At 46.7% G+C, this 24459-nt stretch overlaps 1 protein-coding gene across 1 annotated transcript; it reads left to right on the top strand.

Annotated features, from left to right (window-relative positions):
• The first annotated feature begins 606 nt into the window (after nucleotides 1–606).
• LOC144166658 (uncharacterized) lies at nucleotides 607–22958 on the top strand. Its single transcript, XM_077696188.1, has 8 exons — nucleotides 607–660; nucleotides 5114–5240; nucleotides 6515–6603; nucleotides 8453–8554; nucleotides 13102–13194; nucleotides 17816–17851; nucleotides 18858–18911; nucleotides 22272–22958. The coding sequence occupies exons 1-8, from the start codon at nucleotides 607–609 to the stop codon at nucleotides 22956–22958; spliced, it is 1242 nt and encodes a 413-aa protein (XP_077552314.1).
• The last annotated feature ends 1501 nt before the right edge of the window (nucleotides 22959–24459 follow it).

Below are 24459 nucleotides of genomic sequence, written 5' to 3'. Positions count from 1 at the left end.
GGGTTCGGAAACGTTTGTCAAGGGCTCGTACTCTAGCTTGTCTTCTTTCCACATTTAGCTCTGGATGCATATTCCTTGGTAGTGGCTGACCTATTTTTAGTCCCCGCTTGGTTTTCTGTCAGCGCTTACCTTCATTCATAAACTATGCTACAAAAGCGTATACCGTTCGCAGCACAGTTTCTTCTAGTGCGCCATTTCCATGAGTGTCATCATCACCACCGCTAGTATCCGCTTCTTAGATTTTTGGAAATCCGCGATTGTTATTTGTCTTGTCTGCGCGCCCTTCGTCTATTTCACCCATTTGCACTCGAAGACTCCGGCTTTTGAATCTTGCATCTTCGCAATTCTCCTTCGTCATCATAGCAACTGCGTTCAGCTCCGCGTGCCGTCTGCGGGATGTGGAGAAGAAGAAGAACAAGAATAAGGCGTGTGTGCACCTAGCGCTCCGCTGGCAGCATTTCGGCAGCTTGAATTTAAAGCTACCGCATCCGCAGCTGGTTGTCTTCGTGTGCAGTATTCGTGAAAACACCCGCAAATACTTTACGCGCGGTTTATTTCGAAAGCCTAGGCCTTGCGTCAATAGTTCTGTGGCCCGCAGGAGCCGCCATGTGTTTCACCAACACTCCGGCGTCGATCAAGGTTGTGGCCGCTTTCTGCTTCGTAAGTGCTCACTTCACATTGCTGTGAAGGTTGCCCCCGCGGTAGTCGGTTTTACCCCAGTTACTTTCGGTTAAAACCTACCGGAGAACCTAAGCTTCATCTTAAAATGTTTGCGGATGCGTGAGTTTTAGGGCATTTTCATACTACGGACGCAAAAGCCAGATTGTGATCTATAGACGTAAAAAGACGGCGTGTCGCGCAGTTCGGTTGGCTGAGACGTGAAATGACGTTATTCTGCAAAGTTATACGACAGCTGCGGCAGCAGTCTGAACCCAGCCTTGTTTCTAGCTGAGTTCTGCCGCTGGGTTTATTGTCACAGAGCTCTCTATTGCTGAGTTTAGTTTTACTGTGTGTATGAAGTTGCCAAACACGTAAGGCAATATCTTTACACCAAGGTTTTTTCATAGTCTGCTTCTCTACAATGCGCAAGTTTCGTTCTGTGAAGACATTTCTGCTGGGGAATAACAAACAGGCAAACGAAAATGTGAAGGCCATCGGACCTTTTTAGGCGTGAGTAGAATATTGTTGACGGATTCCGGGCACGCTTTTGGCCGACTTCTCCCGGCGGCATGTTCGGGTACGCCGATCCGAGGGCGCTGGATTCGTGCGTGATGCTCTACCATTAAAAACGAGAATTAACCTGCATTCGGTGGGTTAAAAAAAACCAAAGAATCTTAAGCAATACGAGGGATGTAATAGACACCTGGCTAGCACTCATTAGAAAGCAATATATTTTAGGAATACAGCTGTTTACCAATCACGCGCTAACTCAGATGGCGACATTGTCTACCTGACAATGTCGCTATTGTCTTCGTCACCCGATAGCTTTAGTCAGCCGTTCACTGCTCCGCCACCAAGCGTACAGAATAATAGTTCATCTGCAGTCCGCGTGGCTCTCGATATCCCTATCAAACCGACAAAAAGTTGTACCAAATGTACCACAAATGTACCAAAGATATGCAAATTCCTGGAGCCTAATATAAAATTTTTGATTGATTGCTTGAGCAGCAACAAACCATTTTAAACTACGGTAGTGTCTATTATCCCGACAACCATGAGAATTACCGCCAGAAATTTCTCACGGCAGTCGCATCTCATTGCCTAAGCACGCTACGCTGAGATTCTACGGGATAAATATTCCCTACAAAGCCGTGTTCGCCGCTGCCCCTGTAGCGCTTTGGTACAGTACTTGGTCTTAAACCGGAAGGCTCAGGTTCGGATTGCGGGAAGCGATGTCTTTTCTTTTTTTTTTTTTTTTGCTTTCAGAATTTTTCTGTCATCCTGATTGTGTTAATACTTATTTTACTTGCTATATCAAGAGATCGAGACACAGGACTTCTAGAATGGTTTCAATTACGTTTAATATAAGTTGTGTTCGGTGCTGTTGGGCTGGGTTGGATTAGGTTTGTCGCAGTTTGGCTGCCTTTGGGTAGGATATGACACGTTCGGTTAAGTTACGCTCGGTTCGGTGAGGTTATGTTATGTTGGGTTAGATTAGGTTTGTTGCAGTTTGGCTGGATTTGGGTAAGATATGACACGTTCGATTAGGTTACACTCGGTTCGGTGAGGTTATGTTATGTTGGGTTACATTGGGGCGTAATATTATTCAGCAAATTTTAGGCCAGACAGCTTTTATGGAAACTGCCGTGAGAATTTCCTGGAGGTAGTTCTCACGGCTACCGGGAGATTACACGCAGCCTTAAACTAAAGTTTCTTGGAAACGCGGCGACATTCAATAGACGATCCTCGAAGCTTGATTTGTAGATTTAAATGCATGTAGTGAAATCAGCAATACTCCCTTCTATGAATCTTCACCCTCCAATGGATGTTACCATGATCGAAACTCCCTCGACAGCAGTTTATCGAGTGCGCACCAATACACAAGCGCGTTTCGCTTCATCATTTGTTTCAGCAGACTGCAAGACAAGCGGAAAAAATTAAGACCGTTTGTTTCTCTCCACTACAAAATGTAGCAAGCGCAGCGCATACTTACGCAAAAATCAAGCACTTCTGCGAGTATGTACGAGAGTTGTTACTTTGCCGCGAGTGTATTCCGCATGCATACGACTTATGTTTCGTTGTACCCAGTTTTGAAACTAGGATGAAATTTTGTCTGAAACTACCGTTGAATGCGTTAGAACGTCAATATGCTTATTGCCGGTTCCTTTCAGATTCCCTCCTTAGGTTCCCTCCGGTTCCCTCCTCCGGTGGCCCACGGTGTAAGGCGAGTTTGAGTTCAGCGGTTTGATTCCCGGACGTGGCAGCTAATTTACGGTAGCAGAAGAACACGAAAACACCCTTGTGTCGAAATTTCATTTGATTTTAATATCTCAAGGTGAACTGCGTTGGGTATAGTAGCGCTCAAAATGTCCTTGCAGACCTCACAGACCAGTGGTGGCTTGGACGCGTAAAATGCCCCTTTTACTTTAAGTTACCTGTAAGGCCAGCCTCTTGAAGCTCTTTAAACAGCGATGCTTTTAAGCTGGTGGTTAGGCTGGCGAACGTGCCCAGGAAAATCTCGTCGAGCGATGACGTCATTGCGCGCGCCGGCACCGCAGCTTTACCCTAGCTCTGCCTCACCACACTAGGGCGGGACTCGTGTCGCCACCTGTCGGAGGCACAATACAACTGGTACAAGCACGACTTTGGAAACTCGTCGCGGGGTGACTCCCTCTATTACTTGTTGGGACGAGTGGAGCAGTTTTACCGGTGCAAGGAGAAGAAATTATGCCAAAATGAAATTATTCAAAAGGCCGAGAAGCGATAAATTTAATCAACTTCTTAAATAGCGTCCCACGCGCCCGACCACACAAGTCGAACGATGTCCACCGAATGAGTTTGAAATTTTTGAACAAATGCTGGTCCCGCTGCGCCCTCCACTACTCTTGGAGCTTCGCCGCAAAGCCGGCGAGCACGCCTAGATTTCGCATACCTCAATGGCCGAGTGGACATAGCTCTTTTGGGGAAGGGGGGGAAGGAGGGGGGGGGGGGTAACGATGACACCACGCAGAAAGCTTGACCATGTCTCGAAGCATAACCACGCAGAAAACTTGGCCGAGTCTCCAAGCATACCCACGGATAAGTTTCGCCGAACGAAGACTAAGCCGCCAGCTCCGTTGTTTTCCCAGTCTTGACCCCGTCAGCGCGAACCTGCCCCAATTCGCTATCACGACCGCATTTGAAGCCTTCCGCAGGGGCAAAAGAAATTGTAGAATGGCGCCCTTGTCTGACAATCAAGATGGCCCACTAGAGCAGGCTTGCTCCGACAACGCAAAAGGCGTTTTGTGGAACATGGTGAAAAGGGTGACGTCAAGACAAGGTCTGGGCAGCTTTAATGAAGTGCGACGTTCATATATGCTCCTTATACACTCGTTATACAGTCGTTTTTCACTCTGATAAAGACATACCGGGGCCTTTGTCGGGCAGCCTTTTAAATATTAAACATACCTCGATCAATAGAAAACGTACCATCAGTTATGCACCTTTTATATTTTTTGCGAAGAATGGTAATATCCGCAATAATTCGAAAGCGATGCATCAATGTACGATTGTTGCAGGCATCATTTTATGCACACACGTGGTCATGCACCTCCGGCAAAACAAGCTCTAATGCGGTTTCTAAACGCTTTGTTCCCAGTGTATATTTTTAGTAGTATACACATTTTCGTAGCTCTGAATTGTCCTCCTTATTATCGTTGATTTTCCCTTTAGGCCTTATTTAAGGCATCGTGTACGAGGGGAAGGGGGTGGGGGCGTGACAAACAAACACGGACACTTACATATCTATCTCGCTTGAACAGCAAGTCTTGCTGCATACGAGCCATCCTCAGAGAAGCGATATGTGTTCGCCATTCCTGAAACATTCAACGCACATCAAAACGTCATTTTCAAAATGCGAATAAAGGCATCCATCGGGTAAGCAGACTAAGATCATCTCGCTGACTTACGAATAATGTTCTACGGCCTGCGGGCTATGTAATTGATTGAAGGCGTCCAGGATGAAGGTTCCGACTCTTCCTAAAAGCCGTAGGCACCCCATTCAAACCCATGAGCAGAATTTAGCCTCCAAAAAAGCGATGCCCAAGAACTGATGAATACGGCAGAACCTTGATGTAATCGCCCAACACAAGCTACACTTATGCTGCCTGCGCTGACAGCTCTTCGAGAATGTGTCTGTATCTATGAGATGTCCTTACAGTATTCCTTCGTGGCTAACCATGAGACCGATGTGAAGAGACAAGGCTTGACGCATAACAGTCTGCAGGAACAGCTTCAAAAACTTATGTAACACTCTATTCAAAAAGATTATGTTAAACATCGTACAGCGGTGCAGCTAACCCCTAAAGGAACGTGCTTTGGGTTAACGTTGCATTTCTGGTTGCTTGTAGACACACTGCTAGTCACTCGCGCCAGAAGTTCCTCTATTTTTGACGCCTTTTGTCTCTCCCCGCAGGGCATAAACATGTTCAACCTGATATACCTGTTCATGCGCTACAACGAGCTGCTGCCAAAGGATGCGCAGAAGGTCAGGCGCGAAATAGAGAGCGTGATGCCCGACGTCAAGAACCTTGACAAGTACAGTGAGTGCGCATTGTTGTCACATCAGCGACTAAAAATAGCACGTTAAAAAAGTTGAAATAATTGTACCTTGACAACTCTTTAGTGCTCCACACATGTGACCCTACAGACCTCTTGTTGATGATTAAAATACGATTACATCTTTTCTACAAGAGCCCAAGTAAAATAAAACTATTGGGCACAGAATTTCAGCTTTGTCCTCACGTCAGTTTCTTGGAGTTTTTGTTTACAGCGAATAGCTGTTATTATAAAGAGGGTGAACGCGTATGGCGTGTTCTTTGCGCACGTATGTATGCAGGTGACAAAACTCTCCTCGTTGAAGCCACCATGATGACCCGCGGAAAACAATCGTACGGAACCCAAGTAAAATCATGAGGGCTACACGTCATACGTCATTGTCATACGCGACAATGGCAGGTCATCGAGCTCGTCATTGTGTGTTCGTGGTTGCATTGCTTGGAGAAGAACCACTGGTCAGCCTGTTCAAAATAACTCGCTGTGTTTCGCAGCCTATCTCGACCCCCATTGCGTTGCTTCATAGACCGAAGGTAGACATAGAACCGTCGGAGCTATGCTGCCTACATGCCGGGGACGACTTTAGGAAAATGGGCGATATTGGGACGTTCCCTGCAACTTTTACAGCAGAGAATTGCTGGCGGGGCGGAGTAAGCTCGTTCTCGTGCTGCCTGCAGTGCGTCCGACGCATGCAGCAGTGTAGTGAGTGATAGCACAGAAATGGCGTGCTTTCGTGAAGAGTAGTTTCCCCTCTTCGAAAATGTATATGCGCGGCACGGGTCCTTGCAATTCGGGAATCGTACTTCTGCGCTATGAGTTGTTTCTCTTAAAAAAACAGTAGAATTATTTATTGATAACCATATATTGAGTACAGCCAGCTTTCATTCCAAGCACGAGAACTTTATATAATTTTACATAGTTTTCGTCAGATTATAGCAAAGAAATTACACTATATTTGCACTTTTGCACAGGTAAATCAACCCACTATATTTTACTGGGTTCAACGGAGCTCCTGACGTACGTAACGACGCCATTTAGAGCCTGTTTTGGGTTAAGAAACAAGGGGATAGTTTTAAACTTCCACTGCTAAGTGCAAGATTATCGGTTCGTCACTTTCTCAGAAAGTAACTGTATAAACGCGAGGTATAATCAAGTTGTATGACGGAGTCGTGATTCTTTAAATGTGGATGTTATACGGTACTTTCGAACGTTTGATCGTTGTGTGTTTTCACCCCCAAACCCGTGTTTTATTGCTTTGCAGTGACTCCAAGACAAGGGACAATTTTAGTGAGCTCCTTGGCTGGTATCAGCATTCTGTTCGACTCCATCCTCTTCTTGGGAGTCGGTTACGTAAGCAGACCTTTGCTAATGATAGCAAGACGGTTCATATCACATTTTAAGACGTTGCCTTCTATTGAACAGACAAAATTTTGAATATGTGCTGCCTTAATTTTTCCTTCTTTAACCTTTCTTGTAACCGCCATGAGTGTTCAAGGACAAATAAGTAGACAGTATAATTTTCTTCGGGAACATACTTTGTGCAGTTAGTCAAATAAGCTTCTTGCGTCGAACTAGGCTTCGACTTGGCTTTGAACTTTGCGCTTGGTTACGAGGTATGCCTTTATTGCACCTACTTGTGCACTACCTGCTGGGCATGCTATGCGAGAAGTGACGAGTTGGAGTTTAGTGAGGAAAGAGGACGAACTGATATAAAGCGTGTAAAGCGCCTTGCCCATCACCCCACACCAATCATCCGGGATTTAAGGTGAACAATCGAGTTACTTTTAGGGCATGATAGTCGAATATACGTACAGTATTGCATTTCAGTTTTACGTTGCTCCAACTCAATACCACCGGGGCCATTGGCTGCAGATTTCGGTCACTGGGTGCTACGGTTTTAAAATCCGATTAAATGTGTTGCGAACACGATTTCTCTAATTATCTAAAATGTTCTTAGCGGGTTCGTGGTAATGCCTTACCTGGACTTGAAAACCGGAAATGCCTTACATGGACTTGAAAACTGTTTATTTATTGCGGTTTCGAAATATGTTACTTAAAAGGCACGTCGGAAAAGTCGGATATGTTTGAGGCCAGCAACTGCAATGCAGTATCGCTGTCCTATACTCCAAGTTATGTGAACAGTTACAAGGGTTCTTTAACGCGGTAGCAAGGACTAACATTTTCTTAAGTCACCGCATCATTATTTTTATTTTAAGTCCTGTCAACTGTGCTAACTGTCTGGTACGGGAGAGTATTAACAGCGGAGCTGTAGTAGGTAGAGCCTTTGGTCTGTCGGCTGTTCGTCGTTCGTCACGCACGGGTAGGAGCAAGATCCCAGACCCAACGACGGCCTTGCAGAAGCCGATTCCAGACCCACCGATAGAGGGCGCAGTGGTCTCTCAGGAGCAGAGTCTTCTCCTTCCTGTAAGGGAGGGAGAAGAGGGGGAGCCTCCCGCCGCTAACGCTTAGCTTCCGATTCCCTTGTGCGAACCGTATAATTCGCGCGGCGACGGCGCTGTGGTTCTCGGACGAGGGCTCCTTGAAGTTCGATTCTACAGAGGAAAACAGCATATCCGCTTTTTCAGCAGATTTCACGCTCGATGTAACTGAGTATAATTTGTTTTGCTTTTAAGTGCGAATGCACTTTATAAGCGACCCCAAACCATCCACCGCCGGCGGCGGCGGCGGCGGCGTCCGCAGTGCTCCTCTATATTTAAAAAAGAAACAGCATCCGGCGCCAGGTTTAGATCCGAGGACTTTGCGGCCGCAGCGCGACGCTCTACCGACCAAGCCACGGACGCGACGCTGATATCAGTGTTAGTGACGCGCCTTATATCTTTAACGCATTCAAACTACGTCGTCAGCGGCGTGCGTTGACGACTCAGCGGCGTTATAGCGGCTTGATAACTGCGTGGTGTACACGTGATACTACAAACCCGATGGAAGAGATGGAAGAGAAGGCGGCGAGGCGGTGGGCTGCGGGGGCCGAGCGCAAGCGCCGCAAGCGGGCCGACAACCGTGCATTCGCACTTTCACATTCTCCCCCTCGGGGAAATGCGGGGGAATTTTTTTTTTATTCGGTTTCCCGTAATTTTTTTTCTGGAAACGTTTGGCTAGTTTGCTGCACTATTTAGGGCTACAGTGTTCTCGCGGTAACTTTAGTGCCCAGAAAAATCCGCTCCTAATTCCGTGGTCGCAGGAGCAGCCAAGCATGATATTAAGCGCGTGGACGTGGGGCGTCATCGACTGCGCCTTCGACTTCGCCATCGGAATCGCCTCCGCAAACATGACCTTCATGGACGTAAGTAAGCCTTACAGTTCTTTGTAGCTGATTGGCTCGTACTTAGTTTACCGCTAACATAATTGCGGTTTTTAGCCACGAAGTGGCGTGTGCTAGGCGGTATGGCATGCATGGGGTATATGGGATAACATAACCTTCTCAGGCAGCCTCAAACGCCATCATTTCCACTCCCCATCTTATGTCCATCAAATACACTGAGGGGTACAAGGACGCTTGCCGCTACGGTGCAGTAGAACGATCTTCGCTTAACTACACCAATTCATCATTCCCAGACATCAGCCGGCATTCCGTAGAAGCCCTTATACCATCCAACATCACCTATCATCCTTCCCAATGTGGACGGCTGCCACCGTTAGCCCAGCTCCCCTCTTGTAAGAGGCCCTCACCGAGTCGGCTGAGGACACTGAGTTTTCAATACATAGGGAGCCTTGCTGTCTAGACGGCTGAGTGAATAAAAGAGTGGTAAGTGCATGGTACAAGCAGGAGATATTGAAGAACACTTTACATTCTTTATAGAAAGCTTCCTTTGAGTTCAACCTTGGTGTGTCCGATAAAGCTCACACGGTTTCCTTGCGCCTAATATAAGTTGAACAATTGTTGTTCCCATTCGTTGCTTTCCATGTACGCATTTTTGACAAATTTACCAGTTTTCCTACAGGCAGTTCCTGATGGCCAACCTATATGCTGACACCTATGCAAAAGCGCTGAAATCCGGACAGCTAGCAACTAACTATGAAATTTAGAAGTGTTGTCGAGTTCTAGCCATGTATTTCCTTTGTATAGTTAGTGAACACTACTTTTAGTTTTGCCGAAGTTGCAAGATGTTTTGTATTTGTGCTTTTCTGTGTTATGCCCTACTACAAGCCAGCAAAATTTTCAGGCGTTGGCAATGGCTCCGGATAATGTGGAGGTGACACAGGCGATCGAACAACCCTTAAGCGTAAGCCTTTTGAAACATCCTACCTCAAGCTTTTTTTTTTTTAAATCACAACCGATGTAGTTTATTGTGCGCGGCCAGCCAAACGTTTAGGTTGAGCAATATAACGCACAGTGAAGGGTTTTTACATGGAAAGCGTCTCTGAGCTTCAAGCATAGGGACGGGTGGGGTGGAGGAAGGTAGGGCAAAACGAGGACACCCCACAGGCCACACCCGGCAAGTCAAAGCCCCAACTGGCATTTAGTACATGTAGTTCACAACACAAACATCCCTTCTGCTCTCAATAGTTGTTAAGGCCAACACGACCGTCTGATAAACAACACGCATTTGAATAGAACCACCTAATTTTATGATGCGTCTACAAGGGGTCGCGCTTATACGCACCACCGAAGAAATTGTGAATTATGCTTTGCCTAAAATCGCATGTCCAGTTTCGAGTTTTCTCAAGTACAATACCGCAGCTGAATTCAAATATTTTAAAGAGAGAAGCCTTTCTTAAGGCCAATGCGTAAGTTATATTGGATTTATCGCGATTTTTGTTTAGATTTCCATAACATTGTGGGTGCAACGCCAAGCTACGGTGAAATCATACATGTTTGTTTTGAGGTTCAGTCCTGTAGCGATGCCTTTAAGGCGATGAGTTTTTACGCAATTTGCGATTAGGCGCCAACATAAAAATCGGAACACACGAAGTGATTTGGTCATTCATTACCTGTCTCGTCATTATGATGCAAACGACCAAAACATTTGCGGCAACAGATGATAGAAATGCCTCTGAAAAATTCGCTTGGGCTTCACTGGGCCTCCCCCGGGGTAATAAGCAAGTCGTGATGAACTTCACAGCGAGTATTTCAAGCTAAGCTCTTGACAAAGCGGCATCGCCTGGAATATTAGGAAATTCCTATTATTCAAAGAATGGTAGTCAGGTATTACCCTCAACGGCTCTCAGTTTACGTTCGGGAGTTTCGGTTGTGGGCTATGTTTGCAAAGGTTGATGCGCTGACATAATAGCCATGGCAAACTGGTGACAAGCACAAGTTTGCCATAGCTATCTTTTTTTATTAATTCAACGGAAAGGAGTGCATTGGCTGCCTTCCGCGTTAAAGGAGCCACGAAGACAAAATACAAGCTTGGTTGATCAAAAATACTGATGATTAATTCTGGGGCTTAACGCGCCTGAGGTTAACCTAGGCTATGAGGCGCGCCGTAGTGCAGGACTCCGGATTGATCTTGACCACCTGGGAATCTTTAACGAGCGCCAAAATATCAACACGCGTGCTTTTTCGCTTTTCGCCTGCATCATAAAAGTATCCCCTGCAACCAGGGTCAAAGCCACGTCCTTGAGCTCCGCAGCACAACGCCTTAGCCAGTGAGCCACCGCGGTGGATAGTTAATTAAATAAAGAAGGCTGCTTTGGCCACATAGCAGTGATGCCAATACTATGGCAAAGTTTAAAGAAATAATAGAAATATAAATAACCTCAGTATTCAAAAAAAACCTATGAAGTAGTGGCGACTCCCCAGCCTCTAACCGGTGATTCCTCTATGACGTCACAGAATCTTGTTTGTGCTATTGGCGGCCACGGGCCAGATCCACGACCATGAAACACACCTGCCTTTAGTTCTGTTTGATCGAATCACCTAAATGCTAACGTGCATTTAACACTCTGATAACCACGTTTTTAATGCTTACCCTCAATACGTCTCAGGCAGGGCCGTAGCCAAGAATATTTTTCCGGGTGGCTTATTTGCCGCAGAGAAAAATACAAATAAATAAAGAATGCCGTAATCGGTTTTCTACTTTATTAAATCGGCAACTTTTTCATTTTCGTTTTTACGTTTGAAGATATCGTACGTATGTAAATTGCAGGGGCGAAAAAACCGTTGAAAACAGGGAGAGAAAAAAATGCAGCGCTCATAAAATATCGGGGGGTGTTGTGACACTGAAAAATCCCCCCGTGCAACGCATCTGGTTACAGCTGCTGATATTACGTCACTGTAGCACGAATTTCGAAAGCGGTTCAATATTTCCCTCGTTTTTTTTTTTTTTTGTTTGTTTGTTTGTTTTGCTAAAACAACGTATTTCCTGGACGGAACGTTGCTGGGTGAGTTACCGAAAGCTTGCTATTTCAAAATAAAGAAAGCTGTATTGTCTCATTGGCCGCTTTCCACCTATTTGCCTTCATTTCAATCGGTTTCTTTCATGAGGCGTCGTATTAGTTCTACGTCAGCTGACCATGGCCTGGAAGATTATTAACAGATGTATAGCGCAAAAAAGACGAAGGACAAAGAATGCACGAGGACGAAAAATCGTCGTCCCGTCCCGAAAAATCGTCCCGAAAAACCGGCCCGAAAAATCGTCGTTAGGGTTCGTTCGTCGATGGAGATTTGAGTCTTTGAAAGTTTGACGATCGATTAGACGCGCTTTAGGGAAGCTTGGACTCACTTATAGCGAATGTTCTGTCGCAGTCGTGGCGCACTTTTGTTGCCAGAAAGCTTTCTCGCTTCTCTCAACTTTCTTTAGGAAGGGGCGGCGAAGTTTTTTGTTTTTTCACGGCGACCATGCAGCCTTGTCGTGATCCTATGTTCCATCAGTAGTTGCACATGTATTGAATTTTATGGCCCATTGTGAATAGTAGCGCAAATGGCAGTTACGTTTTGACTACAGGATTGTTTATCGTTGAGAAAATTGACTCTGTCATTACGACAGAGTCAATTTTGTATCGTAACAACAGATGGCTTCGTCGTAACAACAGGACTTCTGTTGTCACAACAAAGTTTTTTGTCGTATGAAAGGAATTCTTGTTAGGTTTTTGCGGTATTCGTGTTGTGATTTTAGACTGGGAATTAGCTTTGATTTTTGTTATCAGAAGGAGCCGCCGAACGTAACTGGGCAGCGCCCCCAGCTGAATTGTCCACAAGTACTGAATATCGAATTTTTCAAGTTCATTTTGGTGGTGGCTTGACCAAACCTGTTTGTTAGTATATACGTACGCCTTCTGTGCAGGAAGGTAATTTTTTGCGCTTACACAGGTAATACTGCGCTGTTTGGACGAGAGCCATTTAGTTAATGATAAGCAGCTGTTCCTTCTGTCATATTTTCCCGCCACCTATTGAAGTTCGTAAATGGATTTCTGTAGGGAAATTTGCGTTCAGATCTTCCCTGTTAGAAATCTGACAAAGGTGTACAGTGCGAATATTAAATGGGACCAGGGGTGTACAGTTGGAATAATTAGGCAAGCAGATAATTATTTAAAATAATAAAGGGCGTACAGTAAACACGCTGTGCAAGGGGCGTACCGATTTAATGTCTTGGATATCAACATAAAGCACTTCACAATCGAAAAAGATAAAGAATGGCCGCATACAAGCAAATCTGTTATCTGCACGTCGAGTTATCAACAGATAAGCTCATTTGATCGAAGCGTATAAATGGAGACGAAGGATTTACGAGTTACCATGGATTACAGCTGCACCCGCACTTTGTTGTGCTCTGCCCTTGGAGAAGACCGAGTGGCGTGTTCGAGGGTAGAGCTTTGCATGAATAGACCATTTTGAGTTAGGAACTTGTTGGTAACGCACGTTTTTGTTCTTCGTGTGATTCGTATCAGGAATACAGAAAGACACAGGAATACACGGCGACACAGCCTGGGGGACCTCCTGTCGGCAACGCCACCGAGTACGCCATGGCGCCGGTTACTGTGGTGAGTGGTGGCGCCACAGGTTTCCGGCAACTAGCGGGAAACTGCGCGTAACTTACACTTAATACCATGCTGGAGGCGACGCAAGAGAAGCACACCCGACTGGTTTGGACAGCGCGAACGGCATAGAGTGCAAACAATGAGAAAAATTGTGAACCATATTTCACTCTGGAAAAGTGTGTGACCAGTGAAGCTGTATAGCGCACGACACAGAGGTGGCACAGAATTTGGGTGAAAGGTGTGAGCACATTAATGAGCAACAAATTAAGCAGTGCGCCCGTCAAAATAACAAAAGTTTGCGGCATAAGGCAACGTACATATTTGAATGGAGGGAGTGGAAGCGCCGAATTGTCCAAATTTACTAATTAAATGGGCCTGATTAAATAGATATTTTTATGACAAATTAACACGAAAGAGACCCCTGTAAAATTCTAAAGTTCTACTTTAGGGTTGCATTTTTGACTTTCACCTTGGTTATGACCTATTTCGCTGCTAAGTGGATGTACAAGGCATTTGTTCATAGGTATACAACAGTTGTAAGCAAATCACCAGACGTAGTTCGCCTCTGCGTTACAATCTGCGCCGGTTAACTTTGCACCAGTTCTCTGTGCGGTTTAAAGCTAACGCAGATTTTGAATTTTCAGTTTTATCTAGTTTGCTCTTCTTACCGGCTAAATTTTGCGGTTAACATACAGTTTATGTGGGTTAAGTGCGCTCGCTGTCCCCTGAATTTCGCCCCCCTGACGTGACCTTGCGTCGTCACGTTCGAGGTCACCCAATGAGCGTGTACCGAGATGTGGTAAGAACTTTCGCCGTCTGTAAATGCATGTAAATCAGCCGAGAAAAGGCCGAACATGGTCTACACATTTCAGACTTTAACCTACGAATGAAATGTGCGTACGTTTATTGCTATACCTGGAGTGTTCCTTCAATGAAATTTGACCAGTTTACGGAGTATTTGAGGCAAAAAGCCGCTTGTAACACATTTTAGTGTGACCACGATGAAACAAGAGCTGTGACGATTCTCTACGACATACGTACATTCCTTCTAGCTACAAAGTCACCGACTAATGAAATGGCACACACCAGAAAGTCAATATCTGCAACTGCATCACCCTTCCCCCATCCCACCTTGGCTCACAAATAACAATGTGCTTATTTCTGAACCTTCCTTTCTAATCCTCGCTTTTTCAAATTTTGTGCGGCAGGGCATTATAAATCTGGAAGTTTTAAAAGTGGCGCAAAGAAATGCGCGCAAGTAGCTGAAGTGGCAACTCCAGCCGCGAAATTTGAACTATAGTTGTGACTTTGGTTCGTGGCTTTTGTTCAAAACTTAAATTTTCAAATACAGTTTAACCTGCATGTAACGAACCTCAACATAACGAATTCCTGAATTAAACTAAGTTTTTTTCGATTCCCTATTTCCACCTCCATTTAAGCCCATCTGTTCGCGACCACTATGTAACGAAGGGTTGCGACTGTTAACCTGGATGTTACGAATTCCCTACGCTAATGAGTCAAGGTTTCTTGACCTTTATCTGAAAAATCGGCTGGTGAGATGCACTAACTTAGAGAATTTCGCCCGCACCGCAATCTCTCGTGCGTTTCTACGTGTGATTGCACTGCCGTTTAGGTGATAGGCCTGCCTGTCGGCGTGTAGTCGCGTACGTCCCTGATATCTGTGATACAGGTTCATGCATGATTTCTGCTGCATCAATGCGAAAAGATGTCTTTTCTAGACAAACTAGCGATTTTAAATGCCATCTCCGCCGGCGAGAAAGAAGGGCGTCACCGCCCAGTATAGCGTCCCAGCTAGCAATCCCTTCAACAATTTTGACTGCATAAAAGAGCATTAAGTTCGCGAAAAGACGCCCATTCAGCATAATTTTGGTCGTTGAAACGCGTTAAGGCACCGAAAAGTATCAAAAAGCGAAAGTAGTACTTAGTTACGTTTGTAAATTCGGAGGCCGTGTAGGAGCAGCAAGCGCAAATCACGCAGTTTTTCAGTGTGAAATATATCCTTGAACAAGAGTGAGCACTCTGGGTTTTAAATGTTTTCTTGCGTACATCGTTCCCAAAATGCCCGAAATCCGTGCGATTGAGCAACCCACGCAGCCAGCAATGAAATATTGAAAATGATTACGTCGAGCCCCCCATTTACCTCAACAGTTCGGGTCCGGTTACCTCAACAGTTCGGGTCAACCAGCACTGCGCAGCTCCACAGCGTACGTCACCAAATTGCACGAGCGTTTCAATGATTCCCCTATTTTGCCTGGCTGACATCATGAATTGGTCACTCTAATGCAATTTGGTAAAGTTGGACTAGAGCCTAATGGGGCGTTATGGCCACAAAGAAATGGGCGTCATAACTTACTAAATGTGTAATGTTGTCGCCACGTCACCACACATCGAAAACTTGCGACCAATTTCTCTTACGTCCTGCGTAGGCAAAATTATGGAAAAGATAATACTAAAGCGCCTCCAGAAACACCTGGACGAAACCCAGCAGATGCCGGACGCAATGTTCGGATTCAGAAGACACCTCGGGACCCAGGATGTGCTAATTCAACTGAAGGAAGAGATCCTCGTCCCCGCCACTCGTCACTCCCCGCGGGCAATCCTCGCACTTGACCTGAAGGGAGCCTACGACAGCGTGGCACATGGGGCAATCCTCCGGAACCTGAACAACACAGGCTGCGGAAAGAAGACATACGACTGTATTGTCAACTTCCTGTCCAACCGAAAAGCCATAATCAAAATCGGGGACGTCACCTCGAACCCTTCACCCTTGGCTGTCGGGGGACCCCTCAAGGCTCAGTCCTGTCTCCGCTATTGTTCAACATCGCGCTCTTGGGCCTCCCGGGGCGGCTGGAGACTATACCGAACCTAAGACACGCTCTCTATGCAGACGATATAACCCTGTGGACGGGGACCGATTCATTGGGGGGTCTGCAGGACATTCTGCAACTTGCCGCCGATACGGTCAACCATGCGAAGGAATGCGGATTGGCTTGCTCACCCCAAAAGTCAACTTCTTGTGGTTCGACGCCACCGCCGCAAACGAGAAGAAGATGACATCCAGGTGACCCTTGAGAAACAGATCAGCAAACCCTGCAGATCACTAAAAATTCTAGGCCTTGTGATACAATCGGACGCGAAGAACGACCAAATGATACAGCGGCTTACAAAAACATCCGAACATGTTCTACACATGATCAGAAGAATCACCAACCGGCACAGAGGCATGAAAAAGACACGCTTCGTCTCGTCCAGGCTTTCATCCTCTCCAGAATAACTTACTCAACGCCGTATGCAGTTCTAAACAAGAGAGAAACCGACAAACTTAACACCGTTATCAGGAAAGCGACAAAACAAGCTCTGGGCCCTCCAATGAGCGTGTCCACCAACAGGCTATTTAGCATGAGCTACACAATACAGTCGATGAGCTAATTGAAGGCCACCTGTCCAGCCAAAAAGCTCGCCTCGCACAAACCCAAACGGACCGGAAGGTACTTGCCCAATTAAAATTTATGCCAGTAGGGAACGCTGTCTCAACAAAGGAAATGCCGGAGAAATGGCGGAAGCACATCATAATCCGTCCACTACCGAAGAATATGCATCCCGTTCACCATCAGGGTAGGCCAGAAGCAAGAGCCAAAGCTCTGGACAAAAAGTATGGATCTTTGCCCACAGTGGTCTACACAGCTGCAGCCGCATACCCCAAAAGACAAGCCAAAGTAGCGGCGGTGACAACGAAGACAGACCTGACGAAGACGTCGGAGCAACCCCGCCTAGAGCCTCAACAAAAGAAGCGGAAGAACTAGCTGTAGCCTTAGCTCTTTCACAAACGAAAGCAACTGTCATAATTACTGACTCCCAAGAAGTATGGAGGAGTCTCACGTCGGGCTGGGTAGCTCCAATGACATACCGCATATTGTCAAGCAAGCCAACAGACCGGGTAGTCGAAGTGGTGTGGGCGCCGGCCCACTCCTCCATGGAGGGCAATGATCAAGCCCACCTCAAGGCCCGAGGTTTCGTCGACCAGGCCGCGAAAGACTCAAATGAATACCACTCACGACGTACCACGAAATTACTGAGCACTACAGACTCGGTCGCAGAACACTTCCACTGCCCCACCCACAACTAACAAAGACACAAGAAACTACGCTCAGACTTGTGCAAACAAACACGTATCCCCATCCAACACTGATGCACCTTATGTTTCCAAATCAACAGGAAGCCCAATGCAAATTCTGTACGCAATCAGGAACACTTAGGTACATTATCCTTGAATGAACCCAGAACCCTGATTTGCCACCTCCATCCCTTCCCCATTCCCCGAGCAGTGGGAGACGCTGCTGTCCAGCTCCCTCTTTTGCGATCAGCTCCTGCTGGTTGAGAGAGTGGTAGCATCAAGAACGGCACATGGCTACCTGTAAGATGGCTCCACTCTCACACAGCTCTAGCTGCCAAATAAAAAGTTTTTCGCTCTCTCTGCCGCTACTGTTCTGGAGAGCGATTGGGCAGGAATTTTTTGCCAAAGAACAGCAAGCGTTTTGTATCACCATTTATGATTATTGCGCCACATCAGAATATACACCGTTCCTTCTCCGTTGAATTTTAGGCTCCCAAGAATGACCACGATGCGCACAGACTTGGGGTAAGTGTTGCAAGCCGCTGATCTCACGCATACTTTTTGTTTACTTCCATCATTTTTTATTGTTGCTTGTCATTGAAAAACCAGAGAGGGGCAATTTTATTACGAAGTTCATGTTCCAAAATGGGGGTGTCTTGGGGAATTACGCGAATGAGTAGAGCATCAACTAGATCACCAGGGGTTCAAATTAATCCGGAGCCTTCCACTACAGCGCGCCTCAAAGCCCATGGGTGTATACTTTGACGCGTTAAACTGCATAACCTGTTCAGTGCGTCAGTTTACCGCTAATAGGCTGGCAGCCACTGCCCTCTGTCAGCGAAGGTGCGGAAACTGTCCAAACCACAGCCTAGAAACGGTCACTAAAAGAATTATTTATTAAGTGTATACTGTACTGCAAAGTCAAGCGCGTTCATATAGTGATGGTATCGCTGGATGGTAGACGGTATGCACACTGGAACATGGCAAGCCATTCTAGTGGCTACTCATCACTCTTCTGAGTAATATCTTCAAATGGTATCAGATATTTGCAATGTGTTGAATTTTACGGCGACACGTTAGCTGTTTATCATAGTGTCTATGGCCCTGCTTTTTAGATGTGTTTGGAAGGTTTGTTTAGGAGTGTATTTCCAAAGTGGTGATGCTGCCTAAATATTGATAAAGTTGTTTGTACCCACCCGACCCTCAAAGAACGCACCGTAGTCTCGCATTTTTTGATCCCACATTTGTGTGAATTCTGCTCAAATGCGTAATTGCTGAATACTTGAGTTAGCTCATCAATTCTGCGAGTTTAAAGCACCTTTGCAATGCTTTTTTTTAAATGCTTTTTAAATGTAGTGGACAAGACCATCGGGCATTTAAACAAGGTGGCCGCGAAGTACCCAAGCCAATTCTCACTGATGCACACCTATCAGAAAACTTAGAAACTTGCTCAAAATTCCTCAAATAAATCTACTCGTTTCTTGGGATGAAGCATAATTTTGAATAATCCTCGTTTTTGGCATCTACGCAGGCGGGACAACTAACGCTGCTACTGCTCTACGTGTTATTGCGATTGTCATTTAAGGTATGTACCCGATTTGCGCTGCCCACCGGGCATGTTGTTGGCTGGACTCAAGTGAATCCTGAAGTGGCGAATTTGAAAAAAAAAAACGAAATATAGTTAAACCGCCGCTTAGCCATGTGCACGTCGTCAGTGGTTCGAAGACAGGCTACGGAATTAATATTTAAAGGAAAGCATGCATGAGAATTGGCACACATAATTCCGGGAACCAGGGAATGGGCACGAAGCGGCTCACGTTAACGCAGCCGTTGGCTGTAAGACTTCGAGAGGCTCTGTTTTGGCGGATTTCCACGTTCTATGGAGATTCGTGATATTCTCCGGGTAGCTTCAGTGCATACGAGTCGGGAGAACAGGATCTTGGTGAAAATCTCCCTTGTGTTGTGGAGCAAAAGAAGGGGCACTTTGATCCCTACGAGCCTTTCGGGTGCGTTAAAATTCAGGCGGAGTTTCTTTGGGGATCAGTGGACGACAAGCTTGACCCCGCGGTTACGCTAGACAACACTTGTCACGTCACTGTTCACTCCCTGCTTCTAGTGAGTGCGAACAGCGTAGGAAGAAGGGTTAGACTAACAAGTGCAGCGTCGACGTCATATCGCGGGACAGCGAACGTGACAGCACGTGAGTACAGCAGGGGCACCCTCGTTACGGGAACTCTAGCTCTGGAGAAGCACTGGTGTAGAGTGTCACCAATCTGCCAGTCGAAGTGATTCGCCCCAAAAGAGAAAGACACGAAAATGAAAAAAGATGCTCAAACACGGTGTAACAATGAAGATATCTCATAAGTATTTACAGGAAATGTCATGATGTTTTTGCCCTCAAGGCCCTTAAGCAGACTTTTGTGCACCGAGGAATTTAAATTGCTTCGGGGAGGAGATGATCGGTATCTCGCAGGGCATTGGGGAAGGCTGTATATGTACAGTATCAAGAGGCTCTGTTTACTGGGGCGTGCTGTGTCGTTATTATTGTGATGAAAGTACGGACGATCACTAAGGGGGTGTGCTATTGAGCCGTTCACGTGTGAGCCACCACAGCAGCCATGCGAAGAACGGGATCCTCAGAGCTTGTGTCTCGATGGATCCATTCCTTGTAGTGTAAGGCATGTAAGGAGGGGTGGGAGATGCAGGGTCCAAGTTAAGCTTTTTATACTGTTGAAGGACCGGCAGTTTTAATTGAAGGTTCTAATTTCCGTGGGGTTAGTCGCCATCAGGCGGAAGGGCTTCCATAACTGTGAGGACAATTTTAGCAATTCTTGGCCAGTGGTGACGTCGATGTATGCTTTTCTTGACTGGATGCAGCCATTGAGGCGAATAAAAGTGAAAGTGATTGTATTTTCGGCTTCTTGATCATCATACGTACCGTGTGATGGGCTGTTCTACCATGGGCCCGACTAGAGTGGTTGGATTTTCTCGTCGACGAGGGATGGGGCGAGCTCATCCGTGAAGCCGGGTGGGATGGTAGCAGCGGGTCCCGGCGTAGTAGTGGGTCCGGGTATATATACCCGGACCCACCCGAACCAGCCAATCGTATACGATTGGCTGCTTTGATGCGAGCAAGCGTCGTCGTGTTTTAAATGCAGAGCATTTCAGTAACTCACGATGTCACCCGCGTTGACGTCCGTAGTCCGCACCGCACCCCTCCCTACTATATAAAAAAAATACTATCCGGCGCCCGGTTTCGATCCCTCGACCCTGCGAGCGGAACGCAATGTACATGGTGCTCTACCCACTGCGCCACAAAGCCGACACAGAATGGGTCTCTACGAACGCGCCTTATATCGTTGACTCATTCAAATTACTGCTGACGAGCGCTCTCTCGTCAGCAGTTGCCACAAGTGCAACAACATTAACGTAACGCAAACTACTTAACGTCGTGCGCCCCCGGAAATGCTCTGCATTTGATCGTGCCCCTCGCGAGTGGGATGTTTCACTGCGTCTTCTCTCGGTCGCGGGACCCGTGGCGCCATCTGGCGGAGGCGCGGCACAACTCGTAGCACTTTCTTTGAAAAAGCGCCTCGAAAGCGCGGCAAATATGAAATAGGGATGACGCGCTTTCGAGGCAATCCGCCGACGCGGCGGCTTTGTGTACAGACTCGGCGGCGAGCGTCCCGGGATTCTGGTGCCGACCGAACCCCATTTTTTTTATTACGCTGAGCCTTTAATTTACTTTTCACAATTACTTCACAGGATAATTACTTCATACCTTTGCTCAAAATTATGCGCCACCTCTCTGTCGTGCTCTCAACATCTTCACTCCCCAGACTGAAAGGGCTCATGATTCAGAGGGCCCAGACTGAAAAGGGCCCAGACTCAAAGGGCTCATTAAAGGGCCCGTCCACCTCCCTAGACTGAAAGGGCTCATGATTTTTTTGGGTATGCTTTGCTCTTATTGTTGCCGTATTTCCTCGCGCGAGCAGTTGCTCTATAATGGCAGAAGCCTGGGAAACGGGACATGGTGGTTGGGGTGGTGCTTGTTTGCCCTTGGTTGAGCTTGAAGGTCAGAAGGACGCTACCAGGCGTTTTATGGGGTTGTACACGGACTTACGAGACTAAAAGTTCTGGCCAGCTGGTAATCCAAACCGACTACAGACAAAGAAAAGAGACGCACAGAAGCGCTTGTGTGTGTCCTTTTCCTTTGTCTGTTGTCGGTTTGGGGGCTGTGTAGCGGTAAGAGTTATAAGCTTCGCTTCAAAATAAATGAGGGACACGTTACAAATTGGGCACATCAGCAAAGAAGAAGGAGGAGGCGAAAAAAGCTTTATAAAAACGAAACATTAGGCGACGAGAATATCCTTGGCCAGGTTTGCCAACACCAACTGGTCCGGCAATTGGTCCAAGGCTAGCAAAGTCCGCCCTGTTAAGAAGGGGGCTGAAAATGTGGCGACTGAATTGCAGTAGCACTGGAGAAAATACAATGAATGTTGTGAATTATCGTATGGTTCGGGACAACTGGGGCACGCTGAGAAGTGTAGGATATGGTACAGAAAGTAAAGAGGAGGAGTAAGCCGGGCATTCAAGTGTTATGCATCGAAGGATGCGTAGTTGCATGATGGTTAGCGATTTGTCTGGAGCAACAAGTGTACAAAAAGTTTGTCTGACGTTCCCAGCTTTATTTCTTCTTAGTAGTGAAGAGTAGTGTCCCACGGCGGTGGATAAAGACAGGAACAGTCGAAGGTACTGCAAACCGCGAAAATACGCAGTGCTGCACCCCAAATGACAATCTAAACGAACCCGCCGCACCACGGTTGGAATAGCGACTATTCTTTGCGTCTTCGTAAGAATGCCCGAAATCACTGCCCCCCGCAGGCGGCGAATTTCCTTCTCTTTTCCGTTTTTCTTCTTTGCAAACGGCGGCGCGTTCTCGCAGGTGGTGGCCCTGGCTGGAATCAAGCACTTCGCGAGCCACGTGGCCACCGTTCGCCAGTATCCCGATTATCCCACATTGTCGGTGCCGGACTACTCCGCTTCCGCGTCGCGAATGGACGAAAGGATCACAGCGTCCTCCATCGTAGCGTTAACGGCTGACATGACGCCCACAGCAGCGCCGTCCGGAACCCTGCCCCCTCTAGCTGGTCCGCGGCCGGCACCGCACGTTCCACCAGCCGCGTTGCAACCCACGCCCGTCCAACCACACCTCGGGATAACGCCATTCGCTCCGCCCCGGCCGGGAATTCTTCCTGGGATTAGGCCGACACCGCCGCACCTAGGGATAACGCCACTCGCTCCACCCCCGCCGGGATTTCTTCCTTGGATCACGCCGACACCGCCGCACCACGGGATAACGCCAGATGCTCCACCCCTGCCGGGAATTCTTCCTGGGATTAGGCCGACATCGCCGCACCTAGGGATAACCCCACTCGCTACGCCCCCGCCGGGATTTCTTCCTGGGATCACGCCGACACCGCCGCACCTCGGGATAACGCCAGCCGCTCCGCCCCTGTCGGGAATTCTTCCTGGAATTACGCCGACACTTCCGGGCCAGGACTTCCCGTTGCCCCCGGTGCCGCCTCAGCAGCCGCCCTATCCCGTGCAGAACCCAGTGAGGCCGCCTTAGAGGACATAGACGCGGAACAAACGAGGGATAGAAAACTTTTATTGTTTGCAGCGAGAGTGGCGGTCATTTCAACCATTTTTTCTTTCCTCGCTACGAACTATAAAAGCGCCGATAAAATCTAGTTTGACTCATAACTCGATGCTCTCTTCGTACTGTGTATATAAAGTTTGAATCCGGTGGTTCGTTAAGTGCTGTAATGCTGCGTCATAGCCTTCCATCAGACAATCTCTGAACACATTATCGGACAGTCCCTTAACAAATATGTATTATATGTTAAGGGACTGTCCGCTATGTCTTCGGGGATTGTCTAAAATCACGATGCCAGTCTAAAACCCAGTTTAAAATTACAATAGGAATACCGCAAAAACCTAACAAGAATTTCTGTCGTACGACAAAAAACTTCGTTGTGACAAGAGAAGTCATGTTGTTACGACAAAGCCATCTGTTGTTACGACAAACATTTCTGCCGTAACAACAAAAGGAATTTTATCAAGGACAAACATTCCTGTAGTCACAATAGAACTGCCATTTATGTACACTTCACAATAACCCATAACATTCCAACCACGTGCACCTAATGGAACATCAGGATCCCGACAAGACAGGAATTCGGCACGACGTAATATCAAAATCAGGACAGGAGTTCGACACACGACCGAACATCAGAAACACGGCACGACAAGACGACAGCACGGCACGCAAAAATACGACAAACTACAGAAATTAGTCTTGCAACCTTTTTCGACTGGTATGAACCTAACAAGATACAAGGCATAGCTTAAAATGAGGGGGCAAAATGAAGTGCGCGCCAACCACACACTATGACCTACTTTTGTGCACACTAAACTTTTTTACACCCTTATAGCCAAAAAGGGTGTAGCATAAGTGAAAAAAGGGTGTTGGGAGGACTTTACGCCTTTTTCCTTAAATCGTAACACCCTTTTCCTAGATCTACACCCCTTTTGCGTGAAAAAAGGGTGTTGAACAACTTCAACACCCTTGGTTATTTTAGGGTGTTGAAAGGGTGTGCAAAAGGTGTTCAGCTGCTCATTGAATAAAGCCATGCTTGGATCCATAATAGCACTGGAACGAAGAAGACATCCCCTCATATACTCCTCTACTCGCAAGAAATTTTGAAACGCCAAAAAAAAATAATTGCTTGTATGCAATGATCGCTCGTTTCCATATGCGGTGCACCTCATGCCCCAAGTTTAGCTTTGGCACGTGAAACACCAATTTGAATCTTCAAAATTAAAAAGACTATAGTCGTGTGGGGAAAAGGGTGTTTACCGACTGCAACACGCCTGGATTTCTGTAGGTTGTTGAAACGGTGTGAAATAGGTGTTCAGTTGGGGAAAAAAGAACAGTGGAGCTGGGGGTCAGACTAGTTTCTCCCGGTGTTGCTTAGTTTTGTTATGTTTGCTAAACATTGCAATGTTCTTCGTAAGCTAGGATGACCGCTGAGGGGTGAGGCCAAGTTTAACCGGATGCTACAAGGCTG

The sequence above is a fragment of the Haemaphysalis longicornis genome, unplaced genomic scaffold (genome assembly GCF_048455015.1).
Source record: "Haemaphysalis longicornis isolate Haplotype H1 unplaced genomic scaffold, Haemaphysalis longicornis Haplotype H1 scaffold_18, whole genome shotgun sequence".
NCBI lineage: Eukaryota > Metazoa > Arthropoda > Arachnida > Ixodida > Ixodidae > Haemaphysalis > Haemaphysalis longicornis.
Note: the sequence above shows the minus strand (reverse complement) of the source record. Positions and strands in the feature narration are given on the sequence as shown.

Coding starts and splice junctions, on each gene's coding strand:
- LOC144166658 (XM_077696188.1), top strand. CDS start 607: ATGTGTTTCACCAACACTCCGGCGTCGATCAAGGTTGTGGCCGCTTTC. Junction 5,241..6,514: donor CAAGAACCTTGACAAGTACA/GTGAGTGCGCAT, acceptor ATTGCTTTGCAG/TGACTCCAAGACAAGGGACA. Junction 8,555..13,101: donor CAAACATGACCTTCATGGAC/GTAAGTAAGCCT, acceptor GATTCGTATCAG/GAATACAGAAAGACACAGGA.